Genomic DNA, 15,524 nt, shown 5'->3' on the forward strand with positions numbered 1-15,524 from the left:
TGTTTACTAGAGGGAAGAGGGGAAGGAGAGAGGGATAGGGCGAATGAAGGGAGGGGGAGAACAGGAGAGAGAGAGAGAGAAAGAGAGAGAGGGAGGGAGGGCAGGCAAGAAAACTTTTCACTTCTGAGGAGCCACAGAGGAAGCGTGTGTGTGTGCGTGCGTGTGCTGGAGTGGCGACCATGCAGGTAAAAAAAAACGCATTAGCTAATTGCTCCGAACTTAATTAAACGCCATTCGCGATCGGTTAATTGTGCCGATTTGAGCGGGGAGAGTGGCCTGCGACTGCTACAGGATCGAGCAAACGACGGATCGTGCCCCATACTAATCCGATCCCTCATAGAAATCCAACATTAAATCCCAAACTTTTTTCTCTCGCCTCTCGTCTCTCTCTTTTGCCTGGCTCTCCCTACACCACCCCCATCGTCGAGGCGACCGCCGCGCACGTACTCTGCTTTTTTAACTCGCTTTTCGGTGTCTAATTCTTTCGCCAATTACGGCTCGAAGCTCTTAAAACGCTAGTTTAAATGGCCATGTGTTGCACCGTGAGTGTTTAAGGTATGGATTTGAGCGCTAGGACGCGTCCAAAAAGGGGGTCTTGCTGGGCGGCGAGGGAGGAGGGGGTGCGAGTGCTTCTAACACATCTGTAAGCGGAGCCCACGTTCATTAATTAAATGGCTTTAGTCCGGCTAGGCCTCAATTTGCGCTGTTGAGCAGCAGGCGGCGGGCAGTGCAACACTAGATGCCCGACTGGCAGCCTATAATCAGAGGGGTAAGGAAATAACTCGAGGCCGAGGTTTTGTTTTTTATTTTAATATGAAGCCTATGAGTCTATCGTCTATCCTGGGTAAACTCGCTCGGTTATTGAAGCTGCAGTTTCCCCACCTGGCCGAGGCAGAGTTTTGTAGGGAGTGTAGAGCGGCCAGTTGGGAGACAGTTTGAGGAGCGGTTAATTATCTCTGCCTGCTAACAGGCTAGCTAGCAAAGTGACACGACTGTTAATAGCACAGCCCCCCACCCCCTCCTTTTTGTTTATTAATTTAATCATCGCTCAGCCTTAACCGAGAGAGCCAGGAGCGAGATTACGCGGACGCCTGCCTTGTCTTTTACAGTTTCGGAGAAGTGTGGCTGTGACTGCAGGTTTTTATTTTCAGTAAACTAACTGGCAGCCAGCGTTTCCAGAAACACCACTGTAATGCGACGTTACAGGGGGGGGGGGGCTTCACAGCGCCTAGCTTGCTAGCTAATTGATTCGTCTCTGCTCGGCATAGCTAATTAGGCTGCTCGTTAATTAGCCAACTACGGCCAAGAAGATGCCAGTTTAGGTAGGTCTTCTGCTTTTGATGATTAAACTCGTGACTAGGAGCTATTAAACGCGATACACTCTGCAGATGTAGACTCGTCGAAATATTATCTGGTCATATAACCCTGCTAGCTTGCTAATTGGCATGACGAGGAAGTGAGGATGGGAGCTGTGTTGGTATTTCTCCTCATGGGCACGAATTCCCGTGTTTTTCCGCTGCACCTTTGATTGTGAATTTTAGCCGAAGTATACATGAAAGCTCTGTGGTAATATTCACACTACCAGCGGTTTGTTTGGTTTCCTTAAGACTGTATGGGAGCCCGAGTATTTCATTTATTTTTTTTAATCCTGCACGGTGAGCGAGTACAGTGTGGTATCAGAATATATGCAGTATGCTGGGCACATGTTCCTCGTATTAGTCAAAACCAGTGGGGATATTTGTGATCTGAGAGACAGTGTACTTGTAAATTCGGGCAGTGCATGTTATGATTTGCATCGAGTGTGCTCCTCTGGTTATTCTGCATTTATTTCGGTATTGTATGTACGGATTTATTGTCAGAATGGCAACAAAGATATGTTTATTAAGTCGATCTTGTATCCAGGAGCAACTTTGAGTTCGCATCAGTGCCTTGTAAATTCATCTACGAGTGTGAGGTGTACTCATTTACATTACAAAGCTGCCACTTAAACAGTTTGAGTTGATGTGTAATTGGTCGTTGTGGACAAATAATAGCAATCTCTTTAGAAAGTTAGAAGTGCAACTCTTGTGACACTGAGGTACTTATTTGTGATTAGATTTATTGACGTGGATATTCATCCAGTAACAGTTTGTCTTGGTCTGTGTCTAACTCCCTCCTTGAGCTTGGTCCGTCCCTTTCATAAACTGCAGTTATTGCATCACATCTTAATTTCTTTCTTTTTCTATGAAATACTTTATGCATCATTTATTTTTGTTTTGTTTTGCTTTGTTTTTCTTTTTCGCAAAGAAACCACTCCTGAAGGGCAGGATTCTCAAACGTCTATTTGTGTTTGTTAGGAGGAGTCTGGAGAGGCGGTGTGCAGTGAAAGGAATGGGGTGGCAGAGTGGTTGTGCCCCCTGTGCCAAAAAGGGCAATCAGACAGATCTTCCCTATCTCTACATCTCACCCAACAACACAGCGTGCTTTCATCGTGTGTCGACAGGTTGCTGGATATTGTAAGTGTGGCATGGCATTATGGCCAAAGTATGTCAAATTATGGCTGAGTTCATGTTTTTCCCCCCTCCTTCCTCTTGTTATACAGCCTGATTATATTGGGTAATATATCAGTTACGTGCATAATGTTTAATGATCTCACTTCTTCCTGGCTGTTATACAGGGATTAGACATAATAACTTAAATCAAATTCACAACTTCTTAAAAAAAATTTTCCTGTGATGCTTATCCAACTTAATAGTTGCCTTTGAGGCAGGAAAGTTACACAAGCCTTAGTGTCGATGCTATAAATGCTGGGGTAACAAATGCATGATTAATTAAGTGACGAGGCAAGCACAGAAGTATCAGAAGTCATGGTGATGAATGCAAAACAGGAAAAATACATTGTCAAAGAGGAACAGTGGTCAGAGATAGACTGTAATCTACTGTTAAAATAAAACCAGTGCGCCAGTGTTTAGTGCTGAGGTATTGTAGTTTCCTCTCTGTTGTAGCTGGCATAGTATGAAATGCATTAGAAAATTGGCATTGTTAAGCAATGGAAAACACAACTAAGCCAGTTAAATTCTTAATTTGTAATACCGTTTACTTAAAATCAAGAGGAAAAATGTATTTCTATACAACCATTGGTAATACATAGATCTCAGTAGTATATGCAGTACCGTGCAAAGTATTGAGTCACTCCTCTCTGTGTATGTGTCATTTTATATATATATATATATATATATATATATATATATATATATATTAGAGCTGGGCGATAGAACGATAACGATATGTATCGCGATATAACTTTTACTCGATAGAGAAATTAAGCTATCGCGATAGACCTCGCCGCTCTTGTCCTCTTAAAAAAAAAAAAAAAAAAAATAATAATAATGTCAGCCAATCCAAATTAAGTAGCGCAGAGCCGAACCAATCACAGCCGCAGCGTCACGTCGCGTGACTTGTTAGTACAGCACAAGTGCCAAGCCGCACGTGTGTTTGTTTGGGAAGCAGCCAGCGGGTAATGGAGGAAATGAGTGTGCCGACTAGAAAAATCAACCGAGCGTGACCGAAGAGAAAACGGATGATGGTTCCAATGCTGGAGAGATTGTCGAACGGAAGAGCCATAGAAGTTCCGTAGTGTGAAGGTATTTCGGCTATTTCAAGTCTGACAAAAACCAGAGTAGCGTGCACTGTAAATTGTGCCGAAAGCAAGTCTGGAAATACAATAAACTGGTGCATGCGTCACACTGTGCGCCACGTTATTGTTTCGGTGAAATGAATTTCTACAATACTGTTACTGTTAATTCTACTCTCTGCAGTGTTTAAATGCTTACATATACACACAGTTACTGTCCCTCCACACATACGACTCGGTTCTGCTTCTATGCCCCAGCTTTGTTTACTTTTTCCCACCGAGGCTTCTAGACTTCTGATTGGCCAACATTTCTGCACGGTTAGGAATCTAGCGCCACCTGCTGCTTTGGCATGTTCATAGCAGCGTTTTCCTTCATTTCTGCCTTTATGTGTGGACGGGATTATTTTTTAAAACGAAAACGGAAAATCTCCGTTTTCAAAAACACCCGTGTACGTGTGGACGTAGCCTCAGTCTCTGACTGGAAGCGCTAATTCGTCATTCGGCTTTTGTCAGACTAAAGTAACTGTTAAAACTGTTTGAAAAGCTCAGCTATACAACAAGGAGAGATTGAGAATTTCCTTTTAGTTCTCAGTTTATTTGATATTGAGAAAAGTTAGTCAGTTTTGTCTGTTCTTCTGTAAAACAAACTAAGATTTATTTTTAGAATTAATATTTTGTTTCTAAGTGGAATTGACAATTTAGTCTGTTTCATTTGTTCTATTTTCAAACTTAAACGCTTTAGCGGCTGTCTTTTGTGTAGTTTGCAATATTTGCCTTTTATTTATCTGAAAAAGTCTCATGTTCCTTAAGTACATCTACCCTGTTGAACTTATTATGGGAAATAAATATTTGAATAAAAACAAGCTGCTGATTATTTCACATTTTACTTGTGAGCAACGGCACATTTAAATCTTACAAATATAGTTATTTGGCTTATATCGTGATAGATATCGTTATCGCCTGAAATGAAAAAAACATATCGTGATATGAAAAAATCTCATATCGCCCAGCTCTAATATATATATATATGACTTTCTGAAGGTCTTTGAAAGGTTTTCTTTGAGCATTGGCTAATTTTTTTTTTTTTTTTTACTCGCCTTTTCTTTAGTCCATGTACTGACCATTTTCAGAGGAAATGGTCAGTACATGGACAAACAAATGTTTTGTTTGTTTGTTATAGCACCTAACTGAAGGGATGAAACTGTGTTGAATGTTGTCTACACAACGGAGAACTTGACTAAGAACCATTTTTAAAATGTATTTTTAGACACTTTGTTACTAGCAGCTTGTCACAAAAACACACTTGTTCTCATTTCTTTAGGTGACTATTTAAAAATGTCCAAGATCAAAGATAACAGGAACCAGCTTTATTTATTTATTTATTTTTCACCGATAGGGTGAGCCCTTCATGGCATGGTGTGCAGTGTGCCCTTAAAAAATTGAGTAAACTGGACAAGTGGAGGACAAAAGAAGTGGTAGCCTTCTAAAACTATGATGAATAGCATCTGAAAGTCATGTCCTTAGGAAATTGGCGGGACAATCTAGTAAAGACCTGACACAGAACCTGAGAGGTGCATCTGGCCCTTCAGTTGAACCATCACTGAAGCCTCATCTGAAATGGTCTCAGTGGAAGGGTGTCTGTCAAAAAAAATCATTGAGTAAAGGAAACAGAGAAAAAGCTGAGGTATGACAAAGTACACAAATAGACTGTAAATCTGTGTCAACAGATCTTAAGGAATGAAGAATCCACTTTTTTTTTTTTTTTTTTTTTTTTTTTTTTTCCACTGAAATTATTATCAGTATTTTATAGAGGAGGCTAGGACAGTACAACAGTGATCATCCTTAAAACACAGTGGAGGCCCTGTCATTGTTTGGAGCTGCATTTCAGTCATTGGTGTTGGGGATCTTGTGAAAATGATGAATTATGAAAAGCAATGTCAGATTTTTGAGCTACCATGCAATATATTTTAAGAAGCGGTTAATTTTTGCTGCATGACAGTAATCCCAAACACACTGCTGGTGAAGTAATATTTGGATAGAAGAACACAAAGAAACATTCAGTCATGGACTGGCCTCCCCAGAGCCCGGACCTCAACATTATTGAAGCTGTGTGGGATCATCTTGGTAGATAACAGGAAAAAAAAGTCAGACAACATCCAAAGAAATGCTTTGAATGTCTTTCGAGATGCCTGGAGAACTATTTCTTAATACTACTTAAAGCAATGATAAGGGTTCAGGCTGTGTTACTGGTTAAAAGTGGTCATACCAAATATTGATTTTAAAACTTTTTAGAATTGTGTAAACTTGCTTTAAACTGATATTTTCATCTGTGTTAGCGCAAGACTTTTGCACACTACTGTAATTAATAGTAGTTTAAAATGTGATTGAAGTAATTTCTGTTTTCATGACTTGTTTGTGCATATCCCCTTTGTGTAGTCAGGACTGTGATCGTTGTTTAAATAGTTTGAACATCTCATTGTTTGGCTTAGCCTGTTGCCGAGTATGTCACTTTGAAAGTATTTAAGTAGCCATCACATTTGAAAAAGTAAGCATCTCTGTGAACAGTCTGTAAAGAACCACGATGGTTTAGTTGTGTATAATGTTAAGAAATGAAGGGAATTTTACTGGTGGCTCAATTGATCAAAGACTACTTAATTTATGCCTGAAGGGTAATTTGCAAATTAAAGGCAGGCTCGCTATGTGTAATATAACCACACATCAATGAGTCACACCCAAATGTTGTGCTTCACAGAAGCTACATTATAGCATTCAGCTCATCTCGAAAGAGCCATTCCGCAGTCAAGTTTGCTATGGAAATTTTGCTGACTCTCTCCTTTTCTGTTATCAGGCTGTTCTAAAACGGGCTGCCCGTGTAGATGAGGACAAAGGCGCTCACAAGTCCTCAGGTGAGAGTGATGCTTGTTTTTGTAATTAACACATGAGAAGTAAACTATAAAATTGAAAGGATAATAACACATGCCCGTTGTTGTCGTAACCGCACTAATTGGATATCTCAACAACTTTAACTTGGTTGACCTTTACTGATTGATGGTGATAATCTATTTTAAAACTATGTAAAGACAAAAGGAGGCTCGAAGAGTAAGGTTAGAGCATGCTTTTGGAGTGGAAAATCCTCTCACTTATACAAATTACATGCCGTATGTAAATGTACATTTATTGTTTACTACACCACTGATTTGATTTCGATTGTTCATTGTGTATTTATCTTATCAGATGCTGAGTCTTCACAACTGAAGCCTGCTGAAGACATCACTTCAGACCCCTGCAAATCTATCAAGAGTTCAGACGCTACCCAGACGCTTGGAGACAAAGAGATGGAGGAAGAGAGAATAATGGAACAGGAGGGAGGTGAAGCTGAAGCCGAGCCAGAAGAGGAGGGAAATCCACTTACAGGAGCCAAACAGCAAAATGCAACTGAAAACACAGAAATCCCAGACGCTAGTGAAAAGTCAGTTGGTAAAAACTGTGTGCCAGCTGAAAATAACACCCGTTCATTCAAATGTAATGCCTGCTTGGAAAGTTTTCCCAGCAGAACTGCCTTGAGTGTTCATTACAACTCTGCATCCCACATTCAGAGAATGACAACAGGCTCTGGAAAACAAGGTGCAGAAAGTAGTCCCCAAACTCCTTCAATTCCAATCCTGTCTCGGCCATATATATCAAACAAACCCTACCAGTGTTCTGTATGTCGAGTCTCCTACAATCATGCCATCACCCTTGAGAGCCATATGAAATCTGTCTTGCACCAGACCCGCAGCAGAAATGCTGGAATTGCTGCACATGCTGCAAACAGCGCAGTGGCTGCTGCTGGTTTGAGAGGCAGCGCTGCCAACCCAGTAGTTACCACGTCGGAAAGTGGAAGCAGTCAGTCAGCTACCTCCACCAACTGTGCTGCTCCTGGGACGTTGATGGTGACTGCTGCGAAAGAAGGCGAGCAGATTCCAACTTCACAAGTGGCTCCCTCCCTCCTCACTTCCCCTGTGGCCTCAGCTCAGGCGGTCTCGGCCTTTCTCACCCTCCTCACTTCCAGTCCCAACACACTGTCACACTCCCTCCTCCCCTCCCTGTTTGCAGCTAGTGCTGCTCCTGGTGCCGCTGCACCTCAGCTTGTGCCTCAGCCTCAAATGGTCATGCCCTTGATCTTAAATGGGCTCCAAGCCCAAACCCAGCAGCACCAAGAGAACCAGCAGGGCCAGCTCCTTACCCAGTGCGTGCCACTCGTAGGTCTCAGCACAGCCCAGCAAGCCCTTCTAACCCAAAGACTTAACAGCTTACAGAACCAGTGGCCCTCTGCAGGAGTTCCAACAAACATACAGCTCTGTGGGGAAGAGCAAAAACAGACTTTAAAGAGTGAGAGAGAACAAAAAAGTGAGGCTAGAAATGAGACTGTTGAAGAAAAGATCTCTGATCAGGTCAAAGATGAGCATAACCGTACTGCCCAGAAACATAAGGAGGAGAACAGTACAGACGTTTCACAGTGTTCTGATATAGAAAGTAACATAAAGGTTGAGAATAATGAAAACAATGGGAAGGCACATGAAGACAGCACAACAGATGGAGACTGCTCAACAAATCAGTTGGACCTGGAAGGTGATAAAGCAGCTAGCCTGAATCTCTCCCCAGCGGGCACAGAGAAGAGCCTCCGCAATAACAACCTCTCCCCTTCTGCATCTGTGCCCAGCAACTCGAGCCTCAGTCCTGTAAATTTAAACCTTACCCTTAGTCCTGATTCTACTCCTCAAAAATCCCAATCAGGCACAAGCCCATGTGGCTCTCTTGGCACTCCAAAATCCAGCTCAAGTACCAATGCCTTAACTAACAGCCAAAATCGTCTTCATTGTAATACAGTGGATTCCATTTATCCAGACCTTCCAGTGCTTTCAGAGTTCCAGTCAGAGGTTCTCTGGGCCTTCTTTGAGTCACGTAGTGAGGCTGATGCTGCAAGTCCTCCCCATGAGGACTGTGAAGCGCTGGGCCGAGAGGTGGGTCTTTCTGAAGAAGAGGTTCGAAGGTGGCTGACCCAAGCTAGACACACAAAACAAAGACAGAGGGCGACAGAGTTGGAACAGCTGACCGGTGTTACAAGAAATTGTCAGAGTTCTGATAATGACTATGATGACGAGGAAAGCTCACTCATAATAGCAGAAGGTGAGGATGATGCTGAACCATTTAGTAATCAGGCCATGGATTTGTCTAGTACAAGAGGGAAACGCAAACACAGGGAGTTGGGAAGGGAGGGTCAGGGAGATTCCTGTCTCACATCGGATTCAGAGAATGAGGTCTACACTTCTGTCATTGTTTCAGATGAGGAAAGTCAGAATGGGTCTTTAAGAGATGATCCTGAAAGCCCTGCTAAAGACGAAGCACAGCGGGAGGTCCACGGCGATAAGGGTTCAGTTGGAGGAAAGGTATTGCGCTCCACGACTGTGTTTCTTTCCGATGCAGAGGATGAATACGAAGATGAGGATGGCGGAGGTAGTCAAGGGGCCAAGAGAAAAAAACAGAGAGAGAAGTTTGAACATGATCTGGAGCTAAAAAAGGAAAGGCAAGACCCAGATGTAGATCTAGAGTTGGAGGCCCAAGGTGATCCTCCAAGCTCACAGTCCAATGCAGCAGATCCCTCTGAAATCCCAACTGGTGCTCTCCACTCACTTCCCTTGTCATTCACTCCCTTTTCTACTCCATTTCTTAGCCCCTATGTTCTCTCCCTTACTCCTTCGGTGGTTGGGGATGGAAGCAAAGTCCCCATCTTTCCCAACCCACCAACCATCACACGCTTCTCCAACTCTCTTCTCTCGCAATCTCTCTTCTCACAAAACCAAACTTCCCACTACCTGTCCAATGGTGACGACTGTGAGTCAGCTCTTGATCTCAGCATGGGCAAAAACAGCTCAAAGTCTGCTCTGTCCTCATCTCTGGCTGATACAATTGCAGCACAGAAGGGACAGTTGCTGGACGGACTTGGCCTGAGGCCCACATCCAAAGGTCTGGTAGTCGTCCAGGTTAAGCCGGAATCTCTTACTGCCATGCCCTCTTCTAACAATGTTACAAACATGGTCAACTGCAGTAATGTGACCAAGTCTAGCATTTATATGAGGCCTGGAGAAAAAATGAACACCACACTATTGGAAAGGGACCGAGAAAAGGAGAGGGAGCAAGAACAGGAGCAGAGGAAGTCCAAAGGAAAAAGGTACCGGGATATGCGTCGTTCAAGGACCATCATACAAGCAGAACAACTTGATATTCTGTATGGCTGCTATTTCAAAGACCCAAATCCTGGGAAACATGAGTTTGAACAGATCTCAGAGTGGGTTCACCTTCCAAAGAAGGTGGTTCAGATTTGGTTCCAGAACATGAGGGCAAGGGAAAGAAAAGGCGAGGTCAGATTCATCGGCGACGGGACCTTGGCGGCAGTTGGCAAACCTCTCATCAAATTTACTTGGCCTCTTTCCAAACCCATATTCACTAACAAGCCTGCTACAAACAATACCGGGGGAATTACAACTACTCCGATTGTTCGCACCCTCATCAAGACAGAGAGGGAGCCTGTAAATGAACTGGCCAAACAAGCGCCAGTTGTGATGAAAAAAATATCCCCCGTTCCTATAAAGCCGAAGGAGATCGTTTCTTCCACCACAGCATCTCCTGTGAGCAGCAGTGCTTCCGCAGTGCCAAAGACCACGCTCGAAACCACCAGCAACATCACCATGGTTAAAGTTGCACCCAAAGCAAATACCCCTGTCCTCTTGGTGCCACCCAAGGATTTGATTCCAATTGCCCCACGACCAGCCCTGAAACGAAAGCTAGAAGATGAGAGTGAGGAAGAAAAGACCGATGAGGAGCGGGATAACGAAAATGAGATTGGTCTTGGACCAGGAACCACTAACCGCATGGTGCCGAAGCTCCCCACAACTCCCATCAACAACAGGCCTTCAGCCACAGCAGTGGTGCCACAAAAACAGAATGGGCTGAACTACTGGACTTCCAAAGTCCCCATTAAGATCAACACTCTATCAAGAGAACAACTGGCTCTTCCTACGCACACAGCTCCTCGTACCATCCCCCCTCCTCCCACCCCCAGCATTGCACCAGTCAGCCCTAACACCCCTAGTTCTGCCAAAGTGGCCAGCCCTTCCACCCCATGTGTAGCTAAATCAAGCCCAACAGAAAGCAGCTTTCTGCCCCACTCATCCAGCCGTAGACCACGCACTCATTTGTCCTGCCTACAACTGTCCATTCTGCAGTCATGTTACGAGACCTGTGCCCATCCCAACGCCATGGAGTGCGAGGCAATTGGCACTGAGCTCAACCTGCCGCTCAAGGTGGTGCAGATTTGGTTCCAAAACACAAGAGCGAAGGAGAAGCGCTGGAGGCTGCAGCAGGAGAAAATGGTAAGCTGACAAGTTTTTCTATGAGAATGACATTAAAAAAACAAACAACTTTTTTCCCTCTTTTTTTTTATTGATACATCGTTAAAAATACAAACTTACTGTTTATATTTGCAAATGTAATGCAGAGAGTAGGAACACATGCTTTTCTTTAAAAATATGTTGAATCAGAGTTTTATTTCGGTCTGCTGTGCGGTTTTAGAGGTGGTGTTGGAGTATTACATTCAACCATTTCTACCCTGGAAAATCAGTTGAGACATAAATGGATAAAGTAAAGCAATGGGCATGTATTTCAGTAATCCTACTTAAAAATATCTGACAAATAAAAGCTCCAAATTCCCTCACTAGCTTTCACTACTTTAATGACAAGCTTGCTTGACTCTTGTCTTTTGGGATTACCACTTTATACACATATGGTTGCTGATATGGTTGAGTTCGGTAATATTGCTCAAATTTAAGGAAACTTGATAACTTGTCCTCAGCAAATATCCAGACAGCCTAAATTTTGCTTTGTTCATTTTAAAACTCTGAACATTAAACATACCTCCTTTCCTTCTCTGTTTGCATCTCCACACTCCAATGTGGGATTCTCAGTCTCCTCTTTCAGGCGGGAAGGTAGACATGAGCTCAGGAAGCTACCTGCAGTACAGCGCTCTCAAGGCCAATCGACCCATCCTGCCCAAGCCTGTTCAGCTAATGGTTACCGAACCTCCAGCTTCCCCAGTGCCCGGTCAGCCGGTGCCAAAGGAGACCCTGACGGGGCGCTGTGATGCTTGCAACGTCTCATTTGAATCCCGGGCTGCAGCAAGGGCCCACGTCTTCTCTCCGCGTCACCTGGCAACCCTGAGAACCACTAACTTTGGCCAGCCGACGGCGCTCGTCAACAAGAGCGGAACCAGCAGTGCTGCTCTTTCCACTACTGTAACCAGCTCTGGCGGTGGTTCTGAAGGGGAGATAATAATCGAGTTGCCTCCAGCGATGGCCACCAGCAACAGTTAAAGACTCAGATCAGGATTGGTCTGCACACTGACTATTGTTGGACCCATTTGGGCTCCTCAGATTTTAATAAACAGATTTGAGCACTAATCCTCAAAAACTAATATTCTTTAGTTTTTGATGTTTGCTCCCCCCTTGCACCCGCTATCCTTTGCTCAACCTACACTGACTTGATATCCGTTATCTGTAGAGCTCACCTGGTATCAAATACAACAGCAGACTCTTTTCTTGCTGCTTGTCACTTAATCAGTTGCTGTCTGATAAGTGATAACACCCCCACCCTCCTCAGAGTTCCCTTAATCCTCATTTTATCCAGACATTTTTGGTCCTAACCCTGTGGTTATGTATTACCTTACTTCTATGACCTTCCTATAATTTGTAAAGGCACTCAGCTTGCCACGCTTGAGCTGTTGTACCCTAAAAACTGATGCAAGTGTTTCCTTTTTCTTTTTTCTTTCTTTTTTTGGCAGAGGCCATGGGGGGATTTTTGGGAAACACTTTTTGGGATAACATGGAAATGCTGACATGTATAACTCCCACTTTGCTCCTGTGGAATTGTTTTTCTCACGCCTACTTTCACTTTTAGGGCAAAGATTGCTTGGATAAAATACGACTGGACTAAATCATTGGGAGAGAAAGAACTGGTCTTAACCGCCACCCTTTTTAATTGCCACAGAAGGGTGAAATGAAGAGTTTTGTCTACTCACTACTTTGGGATATAAAAGGAGGTACTTTGGAGAGAATAGGGCTGTTGAATTGTTCCCATATTCATGTTCATAGTTTCACGACAATCCAAATAGGCAGCGCAAAAAGAGGCTGAGGGAAGTAGAATCTTTGGCATACCGCACTTTGACACATTTTACATTGTTTTGAAATGTTTTTAAGCATTCGAATGCAGGTGTCTTTTATGGAAGGATACGCTGATGCATGTTGGATGCCTTAATATAAAGTGAAATAGTTTTTTTTTTTTTGTTGTTTTTTTTGTTTTGTTTTTTTTTTGATTTTTTTTTTTTTTTTTTTTTTCCCTAATCAAATGAAACATGCTTTAGGTGTGAGTATAATACTTGGGCGTATTGAAGAAGAGCTTTATTCCAAAATGCTTTTACATTAACGTTTTTTTGTTTTTGGGAGAATATTTGTGAATGTCAAATGTTTATAAAGTTGTCAGCAATCTCTTGGCCAAGGTGTAGAATTACAAACTATCATGCTTTCACACGTTTGCTGTAAATTTCACTTCCTACCCAAATGTGTGCGTCTCATTTTGGAATTTAGCTCTTCAGACTGGTGGGTGAAGATTACTTTTTTTTTTTTTCTTTTTTTATTAAACGGCTACTGTGGGATACACGTCCAAGTCCGGGAGATTCCTGTTGGAGAATTCAGTCTGAATTTGACAAATTGGGCTGATTTCCTCACCGTGTGTGTGTGTGTTGGGTTTTTTTTTTTTTGTTTGTTTGTTTTTTGGTTTTTTTGCGAATACTATGTATAAAGCCCTTTTCAGACTTAAAATTCCTGGCTTCACTAGTCTCTTTAAAAAAGGATGGCTAACCCCCCATTTTGTAGGTCACTTTTGTGTGCTGCATGGTGCTGCTAAGACTGATGATTCCCCATCCCTCCTACACAGGCTCCGAAACACATCCCTTCTGACTTGGGATTAATGAAAATGCACCATAGAAGAATATTTTCAATGTATAGCAGATTACAAACTGTGTAGAAAACTTGCCAACAGCATGCTCTGTGTGTGTGCGCGTGTGTGCGTGTGTGTGTGTGTGTGTGTGTGTGTGTGTGTGTGTGTGTGCGCTCAAAGTGATACCTGAGTGTTAACCAGGCTGGCGCACTACCTTTTACACACAGGTGACCTGCATGTCGATTCGGACAAGGAGCCGACGGATGCCGTCACCACTGAAAGGGGCTTTAGACAGCAAAGTTATGAATTTCTGTAATCATTTCAATATTTATACAAATGATACAAAAAGCAATTCAAATCTGGCATAACAGATCTTTATTCTTTTTTTTTTTTTTTTTTTTTTTTTTTAATTTTTTTTTTAATTTTTTTTAAAAGATTTTTTTAGGTCAAAAGCCAAAACTCTAGACTGAGACAGCAGGGTTTGAAATGGTTTGTCCCCCTCCTCCCCATACTTGTTTTCCTCTTGGGTTTTTGTTTTTTTTCTTCTCCTCCCCCCTCAGTTTTGAAGCAGAGTGGGTGATTCTTGTAATGTTTGTGCTGTGAAACGAGAGCTAATATCTGAAACCACAACAAGGGAGACAGCTGGGTATTACAAGCATCCTTAAGGGACAAACAGATATTCAAATCTAGGAAGCAAATTAGGAAACCTAAAAGAAAAAAAAAAAGTGTGTGGAGTGAGAGCTAATAAGATGGTGCTGTGTTGAAGGACACTTAACATACTAAAGATGTTTTCCTTCAATTTAAGTTGTATATTAATGTTACTATTGATAGTTTTAACAAAATGCAAAACTAAACATGAACTTTTTTTTTGTAAAGAAATATATTAAAAAAAAAAAACCTGATATTCCAAAGTAATCCTCCCTTTGCTTTCTGTCATTCAAAAACCAAAAAGCAATCTTTAGGTTGACAGAGAGCAGGAGAGGTGTTCGCAAATGCAAACTGTAAAGGACGTCCCACGGCTTGACACTTGCACTAGTCCACAATTTTTGCACAAGCTACAGGCATTTCAAATGAACACAGCCATCACCACAACATTTAAGAGTCACTCGGTGTGGTTTTTTTGAAACAAGGAGGGTAATGCTGTCCTTTGACAACTAATAATTTCTTACTCCTGTTGGAAACTGTATCTTGTGTGTAAAGCAGGGACTGGAGTGCTTGATCCTCAAGACTGGGATTACACACGCGCACACACATAGACATGGTGTTGCACTGTCCAAACTAGATACGTTTTTATGGAGATCTGCTTTTTATTCTCTTATGTTTCATTGTCACTTTGATTATCACTATTGTTATAACTGTACTACTACTTATACGATTTATTATTACTACTCATCACTGTTTTTGATTATTGATTCATAATGGTTTTAAATGCCACCACTCTGCTCAGAAAGAGTCTGGTATTCCTATGAATATTGAACAATAATAGTGGCAGTGTTGTTCTGAATTGTTAGATTTTTGATTAAGCTTATTTTTCCTCCTCACTTGTACCTGCCTTTTGTGTTTGGTCTCCATTATGCTTTCTTTGATATACAGAAAATAAAATCATTGAAGAACAAAGCATATCTCGAATGATTGAAGTGCAGCTGAAGCATTTATTTGTGTGTCACTAAGGTTTAATTCTCCTAACGGAAGAATTACTTCATCTAAGAAGCTTTGCTTGAGTGGCATATTTAAAACAAAGGTCACTCTGGGGGAGACAATCTATGTGACACACTCAGATGTGATTGGAATTAATTTGCTCAACTACCTTTGCCAGTTTACTTGTGATTGATTCGATATAATGGGCAGAAGCGTAATCCAATTAGAGGCACACATGCGATTT

At 42.2% G+C, this 15,524-nt stretch overlaps 1 protein-coding gene across 3 annotated transcripts; it reads left to right on the top strand.

The window, feature by feature from the left end:
- Positions 1 to 96: 96 nt before the first annotated feature.
- Positions 97 to 15,251, top strand: zfhx2 (zinc finger homeobox 2). Of its 3 annotated transcripts, XM_086306946.1 has the most exons (6): positions 611 to 769; positions 2,337 to 2,495; positions 6,462 to 6,519; positions 6,848 to 8,782; positions 8,939 to 11,025; positions 11,617 to 15,251. In XM_086306946.1, exons 1-6 carry the CDS (start codon positions 740 to 742, stop codon positions 12,019 to 12,021), a joined length of 4,674 nt encoding a protein of 1,557 aa, XP_086163072.1. In that variant the 5' UTR covers positions 611 to 739; the 3' UTR covers positions 12,022 to 15,251. The 3 variants fall into 3 exon arrangements, with proteins under 3 accessions (XP_086163071.1, XP_086163072.1, XP_086163070.1); XM_086306945.1 differs by lacking the exon at positions 611 to 769 and adding an exon at positions 97 to 185 and having other exon boundaries at positions 6,848 to 11,025; XM_086306944.1 differs by having other exon boundaries at positions 6,848 to 11,025.
- Positions 15,252 to 15,524: the final 273 nt, after the last annotated feature.

This window comes from Aulonocara sp. 'chitande type north' Nkhata Bay, linkage group LG9 (assembly GCF_057382095.1).
Source record: "Aulonocara sp. 'chitande type north' Nkhata Bay isolate Kocher_YH1m ecotype deep benthic linkage group LG9, A_spYH_male_GT1.1, whole genome shotgun sequence".
Taxonomy (NCBI): Eukaryota; Metazoa; Chordata; class Actinopteri; order Cichliformes; family Cichlidae; genus Aulonocara; species Aulonocara sp. 'chitande type north' Nkhata Bay.